The 19,037-nt window shown below is 49.8% G+C and overlaps 2 protein-coding genes across 5 annotated transcripts in view; both read right to left on the reverse strand.

Moving 5' to 3' along the window:
• ACAD9 (acyl-CoA dehydrogenase family member 9) overlaps nt 1-2,830 on the reverse strand; it is a 69,533-nt gene extending 66,703 nt beyond the window's left edge. For all 4 annotated transcript variants that reach the window (XR_014232239.1, XR_014232240.1, XM_082345239.1 and 1 more), the window contains exon 1: nt 2,618-2,830. Coding sequence is in view for 2 of the 4 variants with exons in the window: in XM_082345239.1 (XP_082201365.1) it covers nt 2,618-2,767 (150 nt within the window). In the remaining 2 variants the exon portion in view is untranslated. The remainder of the gene's footprint in view (nt 1-2,617) is intronic.
• A 15,566-nt stretch (nt 2,831-18,396) lies between these two features.
• The window catches only part of IQSEC1 (IQ motif and Sec7 domain ArfGEF 1), a 333,736-nt gene continuing 333,095 nt past the window's right edge, over nt 18,397-19,037 (reverse strand). The window contains exons 15-16 of the mRNA XM_082345195.1: nt 18,874-18,950; nt 18,397-18,600 (exon numbers count right to left, since the gene is read on the reverse strand). Coding sequence (XP_082201321.1) covers nt 18,475-18,600; nt 18,874-18,950 — 203 coding nt within the window. The 3' untranslated portion in view covers nt 18,397-18,474. The remainder of the gene's footprint in view (nt 18,601-18,873; nt 18,951-19,037) is intronic.

Below are 19,037 nucleotides of genomic sequence, written 5' to 3' on the forward strand. Positions count from 1 at the left end.
TTTTCACATTTTTGAAAGTACAACCGGTTTTTCAAATAAATCCAGAACAGAAACCAAATATGCAAAACAGATGCAAGCCAAGCTGCTCTGGCTGAGGCTGTGAACGGGGAGAAAAGTCACCCAGATCCCTCCCACTTGACTCCCCCACTGGTCCCTGCAGCAGCCCTGGGGGTGCTCTCAGGAACAGCCTGGGTCCAACTGAGGGCAGGGGGACAACTGCCGGCCTGCGTGATCATGAAGGTCTCCTTCTATTCCGAGACTCTAAGCATCTGGGATACCACGTTGCTGCTCAAACCCCAACAACGCTGAGAGAGACGATGTCTGCCTGAACCAGGGAGGTACCGGCGGAAGTGCTTAGAAGCTGTCAGATTCTAAAGAGAACCTGAACGTAGAGAAAACGGGATTTGCTGTCGGATTAGATGTGGATCATGAGAACAGGAGGTGTCAAAGGTGACTCCAGGTATTCGACCTGAACACGTGCAACGGCAGAGTCACCACCCTCTCCGGTAAGAAGAGCGGGAGGAAAGACAGGAGTGGGTGGAGGGACCAGGAGCTCAGCTTTGGGGGGGCTACACTGGCGAAGCCTAGTAACATCCAAGTGTAGCTTCTGCGTAGAAAGGTAGATACAAAGAGTATGGAGTTCAGGGGAGAAACCTCAGCTGGAGAAATCAATGGGCATCTTCGGGACACTGACAGCATGGTACTGAATTAGATTATCAGAGGAATGCTTGCAGATGAAAAGAGAAGCCCACAGACTGAGCCTTAGAAAACTTCAACTCCGACTGAGCTGGCTGGAAATGTTGTCTAATGCTTAGACTTGTCAAGGAGCCAAGAACGAATCAACGTCCTTGAGTAGCTGAGAAAGCTTGGGGTATAGTTGGCCTTTGCTGGGAGTGGACGGTTCCCCCACATCAATGCAGACACACAGGCACACGTGTGGGGAGGAGGGGGTAAGCGTGGTGGAAGAAGTTCTTACCTGACTGCGTGTATTTTCTCAGTGAAACAGGAAGCAAAGCCGACAGGTGAGTGAGGATGGGGGAGGGTTGGAGAAAGAGGAGCATGAAATGAGACAGGCTGGGACCCGGGACTCTTTGCTGCCGTGCTACAATCATTGCACCTGGACACACCTCTCCTTGAGCAACAAAACACAAAAAAACTGTATGGGACTAAAAATAACTGCATGCATGCGCAGTTGGGGCAAATTCTGGGTCCAACAGATACAAAAAGACCAAAAAAACCACAAGCAACTGCCACTTTTGAAGAGCCTGGAGCAAAAACAGGGTACCCCACATGCCCCCTGCACACAACACCACCTAAGGGGTGGACAAAACACCTAAGCCACCCCTCCGGCCTGACCCCTGGACACACTCCTACCCTCACCGCATATAAGAAACAAGTTTGCCCCCCTCGGGGATTGAGCAAGCAAGGGAACGTGCTGTTTGTTCTTGTTCCCCCCGGCTGCAGCAGAGGCCCCGATAAAGCCTTGCCTGAATTTCTTGTCTGGCCTCTAGTCAATTTCTATTGCGTGGGGAAGGCCAAGAACCCTGGTCGGTAACAGAAAAATGTGTGTTCTTTCTTCCCCAAGCTGCTGGGAGCCACGGGGGTCCCACGACAGAGCACCACACAGCCCCAGGTTCCGGAGGAAACGGCTTCCCTAACTTTAAGACCTAGCTTCGTACTTCTAGCAGGGCAAACCACTCCAGTCACAGCGTTTGCATCTGTAATGCCTGACGACCTTAGAGAATGTCCTAGAAAAACCAGGGAATAACTCCTAAAGTAATACAGAATCAGCCAACATTCCAGCCAAGCTCAAAGCACTTTACACACATTTTTCCTTTGGCTTGCGGGCCACCTGTAGGAGGGGGCGAGGGCTGTTTTTACTCCTGTTTTCTGTATGAGAGCACTGAGGCACTTCACAGGAGTTATGAGCCCAAGGTCACAAGACTAGTAGGTGTTGACGCCAGCACCGACTACTCATTCTGCTGCTTCATGAATCTGTACCGCAACTTAACAGTTTAAAAAGCATTTCCACGTATATACGTCTCGTTACAACACATCTGAGACGCAGAACACATCGCAAGCTCCGTTTTAAGGCTGAAAGAACTGGGGCTCAAAGTCACAGAGTCAAGGTCAAATCCAAGTCTTCTGACTATAAGAGTCCGGTGAGTGCTTAGTAACACTAGGTCGTGCGACCCGTGGAAGGGACGGGCCGGGAAGGCACCTTTGAGCCGCGGGCTTCTGGGGAACCTGAAAGGTGGGGTGAGGCGTTGCAACTCCGCCGTGGAAGCCAACAGAGAGAGGAGCGGCATGGCCTGGGCTGTGCTTAGGAAACAGAGAGGAAGCCCCCTCCCGCCTCCCCAGTTCGCGGCCGGAGTGTTGAGTTGAGGATCACTTACCGACCACCTCTCCTAGGGTTTCCCAGGGTGTCCCGGCAGGCGTTAGCTCGAACACAGGTCAAAACCATAGCTGCTCAGAGCCACAGGGTTAATTAGCACGCCCGCCCGCAGGTGCGTTTCTAAGGCAGGTGTGGGGACGCTAACCAGGCTCGAGCAGGCCCTTCCCGCAAAGGGCCAAAGGCGAGGAGGAAGGGCAATGGCCGGCCGGGGCTCGGCGTTACCTTCTCGATTTTGCCCAGGAAGAGCTCCTTGGCGAAAGCTTGGCTCGGTGGACTGGTGCGCAGCGGGCGCCGACTCGCGGTGAAGGCCACCAGGGCACGGCACGAGCGCGCCGCCGCCGCCGAGCGCAAGAAGAGCCCGCAGCCGCTCATGCTGCCCCGAGTCGCTCTCGCCGCCGCCGCCGCCGCCGCCGCCGCTTTCCCAGCGCCTTAAGTCACTCGCCCCGGGAGCGCGCCTCCCGATGACGCCACCCACCTGCGCCGCCCTGCCGGCCGCCAACGCGCTTGCGCGGCCTCGGGCCCTGGCCGGGGCCGCGGCCAATCTTGGCGGTTTCGCGATTGGGCGGCTTCGCGATTGGGCGGCGGCGGCGTGCTGCTTTCAAACACCTGCAGTGGTTGCCTAAATGCCGTAAATTACCAGCCGGGGCAGCGTCTCTGGGCGCCGGAACCTAAGCGGTGGCCCAGCTGCCTCCACTTTGCCTCCCTCTCGCCAGCTGGGGCGACGAGGACATGGTGGAACTACAAAGCGGGGGGTGGGGGAAATTCGCGATATTGGTTATCTCTGGAGGGAGCGCACACACGGGTTACGGTCCTTGCTTTAAGTGGGTGGTTGATGCGTGAGGATTCCTTTGGTTTTGCTTCATAGCTTACGTATTTGTCACCTATATGGGGGGTGGGGAGAAGAAAAGGAAAGAGGTATTCCACCAGAGAGGTCTGGATAAAACCCTGTAGTTACTACGTCCCTGGGAAACGCCAACCTGAAGGGCAAGGGTGGGCGGGGCTGGGGGAGAAGCTGGAGCTGGGACCGGTGGCGGGGACGGGATAGGGGGGAGGGTGCCCCCCTCCCCACACCCAGCGATGCCCTGAAGGCCCTCCTCACCTGTGCCTGTGCCTGCGCCCTGCCTGTCGCATTTACAGGGCAGTAGCAATACGCCTTATTCTCATTGGAAATGCTCTCTGCCACCGTCAATATTCAGAGAGCGGTGGGAAACGCATTCAGCTCAACGTGCTGTGCCAGACCCAATAAAAAGTACACTTGTTTGGGTAAAGACTTGATGATGAAAACGCAGTCCTTCTCGGCAGGGATTCGAACCCAGCCAAAACTCAGATTGGGACTCAACCCCCCCCCCCACCCCTGCATCTCAGATGTGGACGCGAACCCACTGTCTTTTAATTAAAACCTCTCACCTGGTGTTAGGACTTAACTGAAGCTCAGGTTCTTTTGTCTGGTTGCAGAAGGAAGTCGGTGTGAGGCAAAGTGATAGGCAAAGAGTGAGTCTGTTAGCATAGGACGCTTGTGAGAGATACAAGCGGGCTGGCAAGGGAAAGGAGCCCTGAGAACCAAGAGGGCTACATCTTTATCATCCAAGAAAAAGTGGGGAGGGGAGAAGACCACCTTCTTCCTCATTCTTGGGCAAACGTCAAGGCTTACATCATTAGTTCCTCCTGTGACCCTATATGGTCTGACCGGGGCTGTCATGGCGCTATTTAATTCATATTTATATTAGAAAAAGAGTAGTAACATAGACTAAAATATGGTAATTAATCTCAGGTTTCAGTATAATGTTCCCTTTCACCTAGTTTCTTTCCTTTTCACCTATATTTCTGTCTTGGCTACACGCAGAAATGCTAGTCTTAAAGGATGATTAACTCCCTGACTTCATGTAACAAGATTCAGACTCCATGGCTTTTGTCTTGTGCTTTAACTATCAGGGTTTGTGGCTTGAGTGTTCCTGGCGCTTGGAGGCACCTGTCTTCCTTCAAGGTAGTGTAGATCGTTGCTAGGTTCCTGGATTCTTCTCTTGAGTGGTCATTAGCTTACACAGTCTCCCAAACTCCCTTAAAATTCCCTGTCTTTAATCCCCTAGTGGGATTTCTAAACTGACTGTTTGATTATCCTACTCTATCCCGATCAATGACATAGCATCAGGGAAAAAAGAGCTCAAAAACTTTCTGGGTTGCAAAATACCTGTACTTGCAGGCATCTTCTGCAATGTGTTCTCTATTTTATCTTTAACTTTTAAAGGCTTGTCACCTGGTTTCTTCATCAGTGGTCAGTATTTGCCAGTTTCAGCATTCAGCTTCTCAAGAAGGCATTTGGTAACAAGTGCCTTTGTGAATTAACTCTGCGGGTGAAACAAAGAAAAAGTGACATTGCTGGGCTTTAAGTCTGAGCTGGTGTACATTTTGGCCAAAACAAATGTAGTCAGATCAATCAAGTCATCCGATAATGTGTTGGATCCTCTTTAGTGGATCCTACTTTGGTTGGATCCTCCCTAAATTAACCAAGTGAGAAATTCAGTGGCACACAGTTTCCAAAACAAAAATTAGAAAAAAATTAAGGCATAATTTCTACATACTCTAGTAGCATGTACAATGGGAAACGTTTTGGAGTTCTACTACTTTGCCAGTTTCTAAATTCAGTTTTCTCATCTGCAAAAATGAGTCTAATGTCACTTACCTCACAGAACTTTTGTGAGGATTAACTAAATCCTTACAGAAGCATCTGCCACAGTAAATGATCAATGTTTTCCTTGTAATAATATAAAAATAAAAAATGGTTACACACTGAGATTTCCATCTTATACTTGAGTATTAGCCTCTGAGAAATAGGATGCCATTTTTAAAGTTTCCTTTAGACATAGAATTTCCACATTTCATATTTAAAACGCTCTCACCGAGTACCTCTGAATGTCCTTCTGTATGATCATGTCAGTACAACTGGTTCTCATACATGACTTACGAGCAAATAATCTGGCACTCCTGTGTGGCCATCGTGTTGGTGTTAGCATACCAGGATGCTTGGCTCTGGGCCTCTGGCACATCCTCTGAGTAGGAAACTATTCCTACACCCCTCAGTGTGAAAGCCATACAGTGGGGAAGGTCATGGAGACATTTACTAACACAGAATTAGAAGAAAGGGGTGGCGTTGTCTCCTGTCCTAAGGCTACAAGGTCAATAGTCAGTCATGTGAAAAATGAGAGTGTAGCCAAGGTTCCTGCCTTGTAGCCATCCGCGTCCTAACTAAAGGCTCACAGATAAATCATGCACAGCTATCACCAGTGCATTTCCTGCTGAGAGAAGTTGGCTGACACCTCACTGCCCCGACATCAAATACCTGCAAGAAGAGAGGTGTCCCTCGAAGAATAATGGTGTCTCATACACTCAATTATGTTGTCCCCTACTACTTCCTTCCTTTTTGATGTGTATTTGCCCACTTTATTACGGAAACATGGAAGTCCCTGGCTTGTTGAAAGCCACAAAGGTAACGAGGTGTTATGGGTTGAATCGTGCCCCCCAAAATTCATTTGTTGAAATCCTAACCCCCAGCGCCTGAGAACGTGACCTTATTTGGAATGAGGGTTTCCGATTGCATTGTGTTGCAGATGCAATGAGCTAAGTTAGGAAGAGGTCATAGTGGGGCGGTGTGGACGCCTAGTCCAGTACAACTGGTGCCCTTATAAGAAGGAGAAATGTGGGCACAGACGTGCACACAGGGAGATGCCATGCGAGGGTGAAGACAGAGATCAAGATAATGCTTCTACAGGCCAAGGAAGGCCAAGATGGCCAGCAAACTGCAGAAGCTGGGAGAGAGGCCTGGGACAGATTCTCAGCCCTCAGAAGGAACCAACCCTGCCAACACCTTGATCTTGGACTTCTAGCCACCAGAAGTGGGAGACAGTAGACTGTTTTAGCCCACAGTCTGTGGTTCTTCGTTAGAGCGGCCCTTGCAGACTAAGACATGAGGGCCTGTGATTCTTGGCACACGGCAACATCAATAAATAGGGCCTAACAGCGACCACGGGGCTGGGGCCGTGTCTCACACCCCACACACCCAGGGCTCCTGCTATGGTTTAGAATCCATGGCTTCCTTCCAGCTTTTAAGAAATGAGTGGTCATTCTCTGCTGCCTCCTCTTCCACCAGCTGGAAGCAGAGGACTCGGCCCTAGTGGGTGGCGGGACGAGATGGGAAAAGCCTAGGTCTTTGAATATTGGTCTTTTCCTCCAAAGGAGGAAAGCCAGCCACGGAATAGGGACACCCATGTTGAATAATAACAGGAGCAAGAAATATGTACTGTATGAAGCCACTGACATTTGGGGGTTTGTTACAGCAGCCCCCAACCAATAAAAATACCTTCTAAGTGTCAAGGAAAACACTATAAGGAACAGTATAAACATAAAGAGTCATCATTTTAGGGGCCAGTCACACCTGTCATGCAGGTCAACTGAGCCCCAAGCAACCAGATTGTCATTACTGAGCCCCATCCTGGTCACCCAGGATGAGTGCCCTTCTATGCCAGACACTGGCTCATGTGCCTTACGTGTCAATATCATTTAATCCTCTAAACGAGCCTGTGAATTCAGTTACTTTATGCCCATTTTGCAAATGGGAAACACAGGCACTGAAGGCTCACACAGTCCTAAACAGCAAAGCCAGGCTCCGGGCCCAGCCGGCTGGCTCCTGGGCCTGTGTCCTCATCCCCCTGGTTGTACTGCCTTCCTGAAGGCAGCAAGGCAAGACCTGGCGGGTGAAAAATGACCTCTTTCTCTGTCATCACTTGCCCCCATTACTGGCCGACCTGAAGTAAGGTGAAATTACCCTGACGGAGGTCAGAAACCCCCTCAGGCCTTGGTGTCACTCTCCGCCTCTGCCAGCTCGATGGGGTGACACACCCTTAGGTCAAGTTGCAAGGAGGGTCAAGCACAGCCCTTGGTACTTAGGTGCCCATTTGACGTGTGTTCTGGCTCTTCTTTCTTTTGTGGGATTGTCAGTCTGAATGTTTCGGACTGACTTGTCTAAGAGAGCCTCTGCTCAGTGATGCATTTTCACCAATCCCCTTCACCCTCCTCCTCCACCGCCAGACCTCGGGCAAGGCACGTCCTATTCCAGAGTCCCAGTTTCCTCACCTATCAGATGAGGAAATCAACACAAAACATGGATTTTTATGCAAATTAAGTGGTCTAACGTTTAGTTCTCCTCCCACTCCACACACTGTAGATTTCAGGGTCTAGCAACCCTGAAAAAAAAGAGTCTAAAAATAGGGGCTCTTAAGTTGAGACTTGGTCCTAGTGATAACAGTTTTTCAAAATCTCAGGAGAGCTGAAATATTAACAGCATTAACAACGACAAAAACAAAATACCTCTGATTTTTCCTTATGCTTCAAAAGCCAAAAGAACCTAAGATTCAACCAAGATGTAGAGCGTGTATCCCCCACTATTACAGCATGAAAAGCATGTTAAGATAACATGCAACAAACGCTGTGTTGAAACCGCCAGCATTCCCAAAGCAACTGCTGTAATGTAAGAGCCAAACAAGCACGTTAACTCACTGGGGTCTTATCTGTTTGCACAAAAGCCAGTAGAGCCTGAAATCTTATTTCAAGATGCCCAAGTGGCAGAGCCAGCATCCTTAACTCATGGGAAACTGCCCTCAAAGAAGATGCGATGCCAGTCCTTGCTGAAGGGACTTACTGTGGACTATTCCTCTTCAACTCAAACAAATAACTCCCAGGAAACATACTGGGGGAAGCAGAGTCCATCACCGTGATGCCTGCAGTAGCGGAATCCTGACGCACAGCGAGATCCGGCTGGGTCATTGTCGGGAAGCCCCGCAGTCAGCCTCTTGCCAGAAAACCCTGGGGGCCCCTGCAAAGGCGTTTGGCACTCAGCGCTAACATTTCTTTGAAACCAACGACAATATTTTTTTGTAATCCTTTAAGCCAGTGACTGTGGGGCTGTAAACCAGACAATGAAGCGTGATGGGGGAGAATTCATCTTAACGGTTCACCCACTGATCCCGGGAGGTAGAGACAGCTCAGGCCCCAAGTCAGTCCCTGCGTTTCAAAAAGCTTTCAGTGCTCACTCAGCATGAGCTGATAAAGAATAAAGTCTGCTCGCCATTAAAGCTCAATAAAAATATCTAGCGGACTACACTGTGATTTCCTAGGCAGAGACTGATAATCAGCTCTGTTCTCCACACTTGTTCACTTATCGTTTCTACCCTGCCTGCCTCCGAGAAGGGACTGGCCTGTATATTCACACACCATGGTGAGAATGAAATGCACAAAAAAATCCTCTTTCCATCGTTCTCTGGATGTTGTAAATGCAGATTACAGGACCATGGAGAGTCAGCATTAAGTCAAAAATTATTGACAATAATTCTTTTAATTATCTTTTAATTAGTCTTTTCTCTTTTAAGGAAAGTTACTCCTCTTGATTTTTTAAAATAAATTTTATTTATTTATTTATTTATTTTTGGCTGCATTGGGTCTTCATTGCTGTGCGTAGGCTTTCTCTAGTTGTGGCGAGCAGGGGCTACTCTTCATTGCGGTGTGTGGGCTTCTCATTGCGGTGGCTTGTCTTTGTTGCGGAGCACAGGCTCTAGGCGCGCGGGCTTCAGTAGTTGTGGCACATGGGCTCAGTCGTTGTATTTCGTGGGCTGTAGAGCGCAGGCTCAGTAGCTGTGGTGCACAGGCTTAATTGCTCCGCAGCATGTGGGATCTTCCTGGACCAGGGCTTGAACCCGTGTCCCCTGCATTGGCAGGTGGGTTCTTAACCACTGCACCACCAGGGAAGCCCCACTCCTCTTAATTACTTAACAGAACTTGGCATTTACTCAAATTCATTTTTTTTCCCAGTTGTAATTTGTAGGAGAGATAACCACGTGAAACTCATCTGAAGACCTCATTTTGTATTTTCCCTGCAATACACTGTAATTAATAGGTTTTTTTTTTTCCTTTTTCTTCTTTTCCTGAATATCCAATATTCTCTCGCTGGCCAGATTGCAGTATGTAAACTGTATGTGCCCAGCACTGCCCTACAAACAGCTCCCGTCCTGGCTGTTGATTACAAAAGGCCGACAGCAGTGGGTTTTCAGGAAGTCTAGCCAAAGGTGTCAGACATCCCAGTTTGGACTCCAGGTCACCAGGAAAGGGCCATTTGGGGTGCCATTTACTAAGAAATACTCTCTAGACTGAAGGCTGGTTCCGCCAAATGTGGATGAGTAAGTACCTCCCCAACTTGGATGCAAAGTCCGGTTAAGCGTATGAATCCAGCTTGTGAGATAAAGCAGCCTTTCATCACCAACACTTTTTCTGCAGAGAGCAGAGATGTTTTTTAAGAGAATAAATGCTCAGCATACAGTATAGCTGCATTATGCTAGCTCCTTATGGGTGTTAAAGATAATGAGTTTAGCTTGAGTCCATGACATGCAGAATGGGTTTTAACCAACAAAGTGAGAAGGAAGACTGTGGGGTAAAGGATGGCCTTCAGACCCGAAGTTGATGCAAAGGTATTTCCCCTTTCAAAGCTCTCCCTCGTTATGGCTTTGATGCCAGATAAGGCTACAGGATCTACCAGAATACTATTGTGACCGAGCAGGACACTATGGGGTCTTTCTAGAACAGGAACAACCCCCATGTCCTCTGTCTGCCTTTTTTTTGTCTGTAGAAAAACTTTAGTCGAAGAATAAATTTAATCAGAGAAGTGAGAAAATGCAGAAAGAAAAGCAAACAGTCAAGCAAGACAAAATAATAACAGTTTAGCCATTAACCAAAGTCAAGTACCTTTAGTTCCTCCTCAAGGGCTATAGGTAATATTCTGACTCATGTCCTTTGAGCTCTTTTGCAGCAACTGAAACCCTCATCGTGTGGAAGAAGTTAACTGTCTGCTGCCCGCAAGCCCACAGACCCCAGACCAGTTGGAACCAGAAGGTTGATGATGCAGACTCCCGATGACCTCACCACCAGCCAATCAGAAGGGTGTCCACGAGCTGATCGCACACCCCACAAACCCCTTCCCTCACCTTGTCTTTATAAACCTTTCCCTGGAAGCCTTTTGGGACTTTGGGCCTTTTAAGCACTAGCTACCTGACTCCTTGCTTGGGGGCTGCAATAAACACTGCACTTTCCTTCACCCCAACCTGGTGTCAGCAGATCCCGCCCCACACAGAGGTCCTGGCCGTTGTCATTGCTGTCATCACCCTCAAGGGCAGCCCTCCTGAGGCTCCAAAGGCGTTCACTTCAATGACACTTAATCCAGTCGTCACAGATGACAGCCACTGCGTGCCTGGGCTGCCAGCATCCTGTTTCCCACGGGATGCACTCAAGCCCAGGCCTCCCCACAAGCAGCCCCCAAATCCCATCATCACTGTGGGGCTATCTTCTCGTACCACTCACGGCACCAGTCTTGCATCCGTCAGAGTCCAGGGGACAGAAACCTCAGGGTAATTTGATCAGGGAAGGTTTAATACAAAGACTTTTAAACTATTTAGAGGGGATTCAGTACTAAGAAGGGATAGAAAAAGGATTCTCAAAAAAATACCCTTGAAAGAGACAAACTGTGGGGCGTGGGCCCTTCCGAAGACTGCACTTCACGCTCATTGGAGCTCTGCTTGCAGCCGGCTGGGTGCCCTGGGCTCCAGAGGGCCTACAGTCACCAAGTCAAAGGCAGGCGGGGACCTCGGGCCGGAGCAGCAAGCAGGAAACCTCCCACCTGGGGCGGGCGAGGGTGCTGAGGTTTGTGGCAGGGAACCGCCTCCTGGGTCGGCGAGCGGTGAAGCCTGGCCAGATGCGCACGGTGCAAAAAAGACAGCCGCCTACCGAACCTGGAAGAAAATCCTCCTCCGGCGGCGCCCCCCATGCACCCTCCATCGACAAGGCGACAAAGCGAAGCATCATGCCAGGCGGCAGATGAGGTAGAGTCCAGTCCGGATCACAGAGCCGGGCCAGTGGGGTGCAGCGGGGCCAATATATTGGTAACACCGGAGTGACCGTAAGTGCAGAAATGCACACCCTGTGCTGCCTTTTGTGGAGGAAAGGCTGGGAAGAACTCTCTGTGTATCTTTGCTTAACTCTGTGAAAGGACACATGGGAATGATCGACCTAGAAAGGAACACAAATGGTTACACGGCGCCCCCAGGACGGAGATAAGGATGGAGAGAGCAGTGAAGTGACAATTTCTGAAAATAGCTTTGCTTTTTTTCCTTTTGGCCGTGTGGCTTGAGGGATCTCAGTTCCCTGACCAAGGACTGAACCCGGGCCACGGCAGTGAAAGCGTGGAATCCTAACCACTAGACCACGAGGCAACTCCCCTGAAAATAGTTTCTTATGCGGTTTTGACTTTCGAACCGTGTGTCCAAAAAATAGAATTAAAAAAAAAAAAAAGCAAACCTTAACCGGTCTCACCATAGATCCACCATCACCAAGGACTGAGCTGGTCCACTTCAGAGGTGGAGGGGCTTCCTGAAAACGCAGTTACCACACCCCCGGGGGGCAGCACCCCGAAAGGACGGGTTCTGTGTTACGGGGTGCAGGCCACGCTTTGAGCCAGCGTCCACTGTGTGGTGGTGTCACCCCCATGGTCAGCACACACAGGTGCAGAAACGACGGGCGGGGTGGCTCCTCTCACCATTACACCCAAGGGCCTGCGCACAGAGTTTTTACATCCCATCCCAGCAACTCTGAGCTCTGCGTGTTTGGAGGTCTTAGATCCTGGGGGTGGGGTGGGGGGGAACGCTTCCACCAGAGGAAATGGAGCGATGGTCCTGCTCAGAGGGAGGTGGGACGGCCACCTGGCCCCTGGGCTCCCTGTTGCCCCCAAACCACCAGGAAGCAGTAGGGTTTACTCTCCTAGCTGGAAGGGTGGGTCCCAATGACCAAGGGGAGTGTGGGCTGCGGCCACACAGTGGGGGCAAGAAGGGTTACGTCTGCAACCCACGGGGTCCCCTGCGGCACCTCTTAGTACGTCCACGCGCGATAGCAACAGTTAACGCAAAGCTACAGCAACCAAAACAGGGAGGACGCTTGAAGACTCAGACCACTTGGGATGATGGTTTGACTCATTCCCCCAGACAAGGAAGCCTGGCTGGGTCATGGAGCACGGTTGGCCCCTTAATATCACGGGTTTGAACTTCGAGGGTCCACTCATATGCAGATATTTTTCAGTAGTAAATACTACACACAGGGTGGGGCGGGGAGGGTAAATTAGGAGGTTGGGATTAACACATACACACCACTGTATATAAAACAGATAATCAAAGGACCTGCTGTCACAGGGCACTCTACTCAATACTCCATAATGGCCTATATGGGAAAAGAATCTAAAAAAGAATGGATCTATGTATATGTATAACTGACTCACTGTGCTGTACACCGGAAACTAACACAACTTTGTAGGTCAACTATACTCCAATATAAAACAAAATTTAAATTAAAAATTAAAAAAATAAAAACAAACAGACAAAATACTACAGTACAACACAGTCCGAGGTTGGTTGAAACTGCAGATGTGGAGGGCCAACTATAAATTATAGGTGGATTAACCCCGACATTGTTTAACGGTCAACTGTATATTAGTTTACATTTAATGCGACATTAGATGTTTGCTATTGTTTTATTCGCACTTCTGCTTTGGTTGTCTGTAGTTTTGTATTTATGCAAGCTTTATCAGGGTTAGAAAACGTTGCTACAGTCACTTCATAAAAAAGAATTTGTAAGTTTTCCTTCCATTGCTGTGATCTGAAACAGTTTAAATAGCATTGAGATTATCTGAAATTTAAAAGTTTGCAAGAATTCCTCTATGAAAGCAATATGGACCTGGCAAGTTGATTACTTTTTTCTATTTCTCTTATGGATATTTGTCTGTTTAAAATCTCTGTCTCTCCAGGCGTCAGTTTTGGCTAATTATCAATTTTGTCTAGGTTTTTCAGATTTATTTGCATAAAGTTGTTCAAAGTAGCATTGCTTTAAATTTTTTCCTTCATTGTAATAGTTTCTTTCCTCTTATCATTTCTTATTCTGTGTGTTTGTGCTTTCTTTTCATCTTGATTTGGTTCCCTGTAGGTTAGTCAACTTTATTTGATTCTCTGACAGCACCTCGTTCGAATAGGGCCCTTATTTTAGCTGCTCCTTTCTTTCCCTTCGTCACCAGGCCTCCGGGAAATCTCCCCTTTCCAGGGTGCTTCCCTCTTCTCCGGAAGCAGGGCTTCTGCACCTCTGGTCTCAGAACTTTCTCAGTCTCTCCCGCTTGATTCCGAAGTGGCCAGTACTCTCACCCACCGGCACTCACGTTTCCTCTGAGGGCCAGTCTGTCCTTATGGGTGTGAACCCTAGTTGATGACATGTTTCCTCTATTCTGTGCAGTCCTCACCTGGATCTACATTCTGGTGTGGGATTCCCTGGCAACTCGGCTAGTCCAAGATGTTTGTTTTCCCACTGACCTCTCATTGAGATTTGTGATCTTTGGTCTTTCCTGGTTACACTGTAGGTCCGGGCTATGGGTGGTTTTATTTGTTCTTTTTATGAACAGTTCTCAGGATGTGGGAAGAGATTCCAATTTAGGTGGCCTCCACTACCCCCTGCTGTTTTTATTTTAGAATGTTTTCTTCCTATTAACCCCACGGAAGATGACACCTGAAGAGCTTTAGTACCCATCTTTCAGATTTAAATGGGACTTTTTCCATATAGGACACCGGTCACGTCATGGAGGTGCAGGTGGACCAGAAATAATAGAAAGGGGAGAAGGCAGTTCCCTGAAAGGGCCTTAGAAGTTTCTAAGTACACGTCAGAAATGGGGTAAGCATCCTTCACGACACACCTGCGTCGGCAGCCGGTACATCTTTACCGCAGACCCACTCAGTGCTGAAAGGTGAGGTGGGTTCCTGCGGGAGGGGAGCGCTGAATGAATACACCCAAGGAGAGGCTTCTCAGGTGACACCGTGGCTGCCCTGGGCCACCAAAGTGGTGTTGCTGTTCATCCCAGGAGCTCTGGCCTGAAGTCAGACTCAGGGGTGCCCCCCTCCCCCAGGCCCCAGTCCCTACCAGAGTCACCAAATCTGCTCAGAAACGCTACGATTTCCATCCATCTGGTCCTTATTCACCAAAACAACACTATCTGATGGCAAGTACATCAGGGGCCACCCATACGATGGGCCAGTGTACAAACGTCATCAACTGTTGCATCTTTTATAACATCAGGATATATTAAGGAAAAAAGGAAATACAATTTACACATACAAACTTCAACTAAACCGTATGCTGTAGAACGCAACAGAGTTCCACCGCTACAGACGTTTGGGAAACATGGCACAGACTATCTTTCGGAAACTTACAACAAATGTCATCTTTCTAAGAGGCTCTTGAAACAGAGCAGGACCCTATGGTCCTCGCCCCCCATGTCCTCAGCCTGACTCTTGTCTGTAGAAAAACTTTAGCCAAAGAGTAAGTTTAATCAGAGAAGTGAGAAAATGCAGAAACAGAGGAAAACGGTCAAAGGAGACCAGATAACAATAGTTTAGTCATTAAACAAAGTCAAGGACCTTTAGTTCCTCCTCAAGGGCTATAGATAATATCCTGAGCCATATCCTGCGAGCTGTCTTATAGATACTGAAACCTCCACCAGGTGGAAGAAGTGAACTACATGATGACCAGACCACAGTCGTGACATAAGCTGCCACAATTCCTAAACTGGCCTCAAAGAAATGGGAACAAACCGACCCTGGAACTGAAGACTAACTGTACTTAAAACCATCAAGATGACGCTGATCAGACCACTGCAGGACCAATCTCAAGACGACTGTCAGAGCTGACTGTGCTGTTTCTGCCTGGAGCCTCCTCCCTCCGTCTATAAAAGCTCTTCTCCACTGATTGTCAGGGGGGAGGGAGTTGACCTTCGGACAGGCGTCTGTCCCCCACCGCCCCCTCCCATGCCGGCCTCCGAAATAAAGCAAACTTTCCTTTCCACTAACCTTGCCTCTTTATTGTCCTTTGAGCTGCGGGCAGCCGGATCCCACTTTTGGTAACACTCTGAGACGTCCTGCAGGACAGAGACAGTTTAACTCTGATCTGACCTGGCGTCTCCTAGATGGCTTCCACTGTGAAACTCTTTCTTCACGAGGGGCACCGAATAACACTTACAGACTGTTTGGGACACACATCAAAGATCTGAACTAATAAATAAAGTTACCATAAAAAAAAAAAATCTGAACTAGGTAACCGAGAAACATGCCCAAAGACAGGGTGGGAAGAGGGGAGACTAAATGCTCAGTTATAACTGTTTTTGGGTGGTGGGATCGTGGGTGATTTTTTCACCCTGCTTGTTATGAATCTATTCTTTCCAAAGGCTCTGAATGTTAAAAACATATTTGACGAAGTTAAAACACAGTGATTAAAAGCCTCCAGCCATCACCCAAATTCTTCCTTGAATTAACAAGGAAGCGGCAGGACCCAGCCTTTCCCTGCCTCTGGCCCATGCCGCTTCCCTAGGTCTCTGATCTCACCGTGAACCACCAAAGTGCGTTGTGCATTTCGGCACTAAGTCTCCTTCTTCGGGCGTTGGTACTCATCTATTCACTCAACAAACACTGGCTGAAGCCCTTTGTGCCACGTGTTAGGATTACAGCTGTGCAAGTACCTGACCTTGTGACGCTTCGGCAACGGAACGATCACGTCACTGAATAGACAACTACGCAAACGCATTGCAGAGCGGGTATTGGCTGAGCTGAAATTTGATGCAGGAAATAGAAGCTAACTCAACAAAGATGCAAGGAAGAGCGTCCTACCTTCGGGGAACGGCCAGGGTCATACTTGCACAGGCCCGGAGGCAGGGGGAACACGGCTTCCCTGGGCGTCTGAAGGGCTAGCGTGGCTGGAATCAAAGGGGACAGCGAGGGTCAAGGGCCAGACCATGCAGGCCTCATGCAGCCCATGTCAAGGGTCCTCTGTTATTTTCTTTTTAATCCTGAGGACGACAGGAAGCCACTGACGTGGCTTCAAGCAGGCAGCATCTTAAAAAGACCCCTCTGGTGCCAGGGGAGAATGGGGTCGAGGGACCCACCGTGGAGATCGGGAGCCCAGGTACCGAGCGGGTGACAGACAGACAACGGCCTGAAGGCAGGTGAGAGATGTGAAGAGGCACAGGTAGATTCAAGAACATACAGGAGGTAAAAAATCAAGAGGGCTAGGGACTTCCCCGGTGGTCCAGTGGCTGGGACTCCATGCTCCCAACGCAGGGGGCCCGGGTTCGATCCCTGGTCGGGGAACTAGATCCCGCGTGCATGCCGCAAGTAAAGATCCCACATGCTGCAACTAAGACCTGGTGCAGCCGAGTAAATACTAAAATAAAATAAAATAAATCAAAAGGGCTTGGTGACAGCACAGATTTGGGGAGTCAGGGAAAGGACAGGTGTCCAGAACAATTCCTAAATTCTAACTTACACCCCTCACAGGGATGCTATTCATCAATGCGGGGGGCCCAGGGAGGCCCCAGCTCCACGTGTGTGTCCGTGTACGACCGTGGATTTGGTCCTCCTGGGGAGAGTTGCTACTGAAAGATCCAAGGGATGTGGGTGTTGGGAGCAGAGGTCTGGGCTGGAGATTCGAATTTGGGAATCTCTATAGGAAAACATAAAGCCAGCCGAAGCTGTGGGCTTGTGTGACGTTGCCGAGAAGTAGGAAGGAAGGAAGAAGAGGGCTTTCTGCGTCCCTGACACCAACACGTCATGGCTCCGGGGAGGGGTGTTAGCCTGCAAAGGAGACACAGGAGGAGCTCCCCACCTCCTCCCTCGGAGAGGAAGGAGAGAGTGTGCGACCAAAGACGCCACACGTTTCACGAAGGGACGTGTGAACAGCGCTGAAAGCTTTGAGGTCGAATAAAACGTGGGCTAAAGGACACGGTCAGTGAGCAGGAAACAATCTCGGAGAAGTTTCACTGTGTCACCTGCATCCCCAGCTAGATTCTCGGTGGCAGGAGCAGCAGAGGGCCGAGCAAACTGTCCATCAATGTGGGGTGCTGACGATCTACACACCCTCAGACCAGCCAGTGGTTCTGCTGTGACCCCCGCCCCCTTCCAACCACCGATTCGTTTTCGGATGCATCTTGACAGGAGCAGCCCTGTGCTGGGCACCGGACACAGAGAAGGGGACCACGTGCACCCTTTGCCCCAGGAGCTCGCAGTCTGCTGGGGAGACAAACCCGAAACCCAGAGCACGGTCGCACCGCAGCACGGGCTGAGCGGCTCGGGTGCCCCGAGCGGCAGGTGTCAGCAGCCCGGTGCGTGGTGGCATCACGCGCTGAAGCAGACCTAAGTATTCCCAGCAATTCTGGGAACCGGCTCCCCTCCCTCGGAGGCCCCCGAGGGCCTGGGAGAGGGACGGCCTCCCCGCTGCAGAGACCTGAGACCGTCTTCCCATAGGGACCCACTTCTCTGTGAAGGGTGGGCCACAGCTGATGGTGGCCGCTGACGCCAACCTCTTCGTGTTTCCACAAATAACGTCTACCAGTCTCACTTGGTTTTATGCTACGTACTGAAACTTTTAAGGGGTATTCTCTGGAGCTGAGTTTGGCTCAAGGAAAGGAGAAACAGTACAAGCCCATCACGTTCCCACAGAACGCCTGCTCGCAGCAGGAGCAGAATTCCTTCCCTGGCTTCCACATCACGTGATGGGGATTGGGCCCCTGGGTGTTCCTCTGCCCCCACCAGTCCCTCCCAGCCCACCTGCACACTTCATACGGTCCACCTCCTGTCTCTCTCTAACTCAACGAAAGCACACAATTTTGTCCAAAGTTGCTAGAAATTATAAATACCTCTGAAATCTTCTACCAGTGCCTACATTGCGACGTGTACCTTTATCTTAAGCCGTCCATCAGCATCCTCAAATTAACGTCTTCCCGGAAAGCCGGAGCCCACAGCGGTCACGACAAGGGATGGGCCGCCCTGTCACCTGGAGGTCTCTTGTGTGTGGCCGACAGGGAAACTGCTGGACTTCCCAGAAAAAGTAAGAACTCGAGGGTTTTGAAGCATTTATTTGATTTCTCCACATGATCACAGCTATGGTTTTACATCAGTAGAGCCTGTTACTACTTACACACAGAACGCATAGGAAAGCAAAAGCACTTCTTTCCTCCCCAAAGTTACATCGTGGGCGCCGGGCTTCCTGCGAGCGAGGCGGCCCTTGAGGTCTGAAGAGCCCGCGTTCGAGACCTGGTTCTAAGTGTGTGAAACGACTCGAGGTGAATGACAGTGCCCCAGAGGAGGTGGTCCCACACACGACCCTGGCATGACCGCAGGCGGGTCACACGGTGACGCCCCCCCCCCACCCCCCCTCGCTGTGCCCATTCACCACCCTCACCTCACGCCGATTCATTCTGCAACCCGCTTCCTGGATTATTGTTGTTGTATTGAAAATACTTACAAAAGGACTCGTTTTTCAGGCAGGAAGGGTGATGATATTTTACAACGGACCGTTAGATGCATGCTTACCTGTGGCGACATAGCTTCGTACGGTGCTGAGTCAACACCTAGGGTCATGTTTAACATCTGCTGTCTTTCCAGCTCATCTTAAAGAAAACCAAGAGGTTTCTGCTGCATGCAGGGCGAGATGGAAAAATCACTCTACCCGGGATGACTGAGGGTGTTTTTAAGCA

The sequence above is a fragment of the Balaenoptera borealis genome (genome assembly GCF_965194805.1).
Source record: "Balaenoptera borealis genome assembly, chromosome: 12".
Lineage (NCBI taxonomy): Eukaryota > Metazoa > Chordata > Mammalia > Artiodactyla > Balaenopteridae > Balaenoptera > Balaenoptera borealis.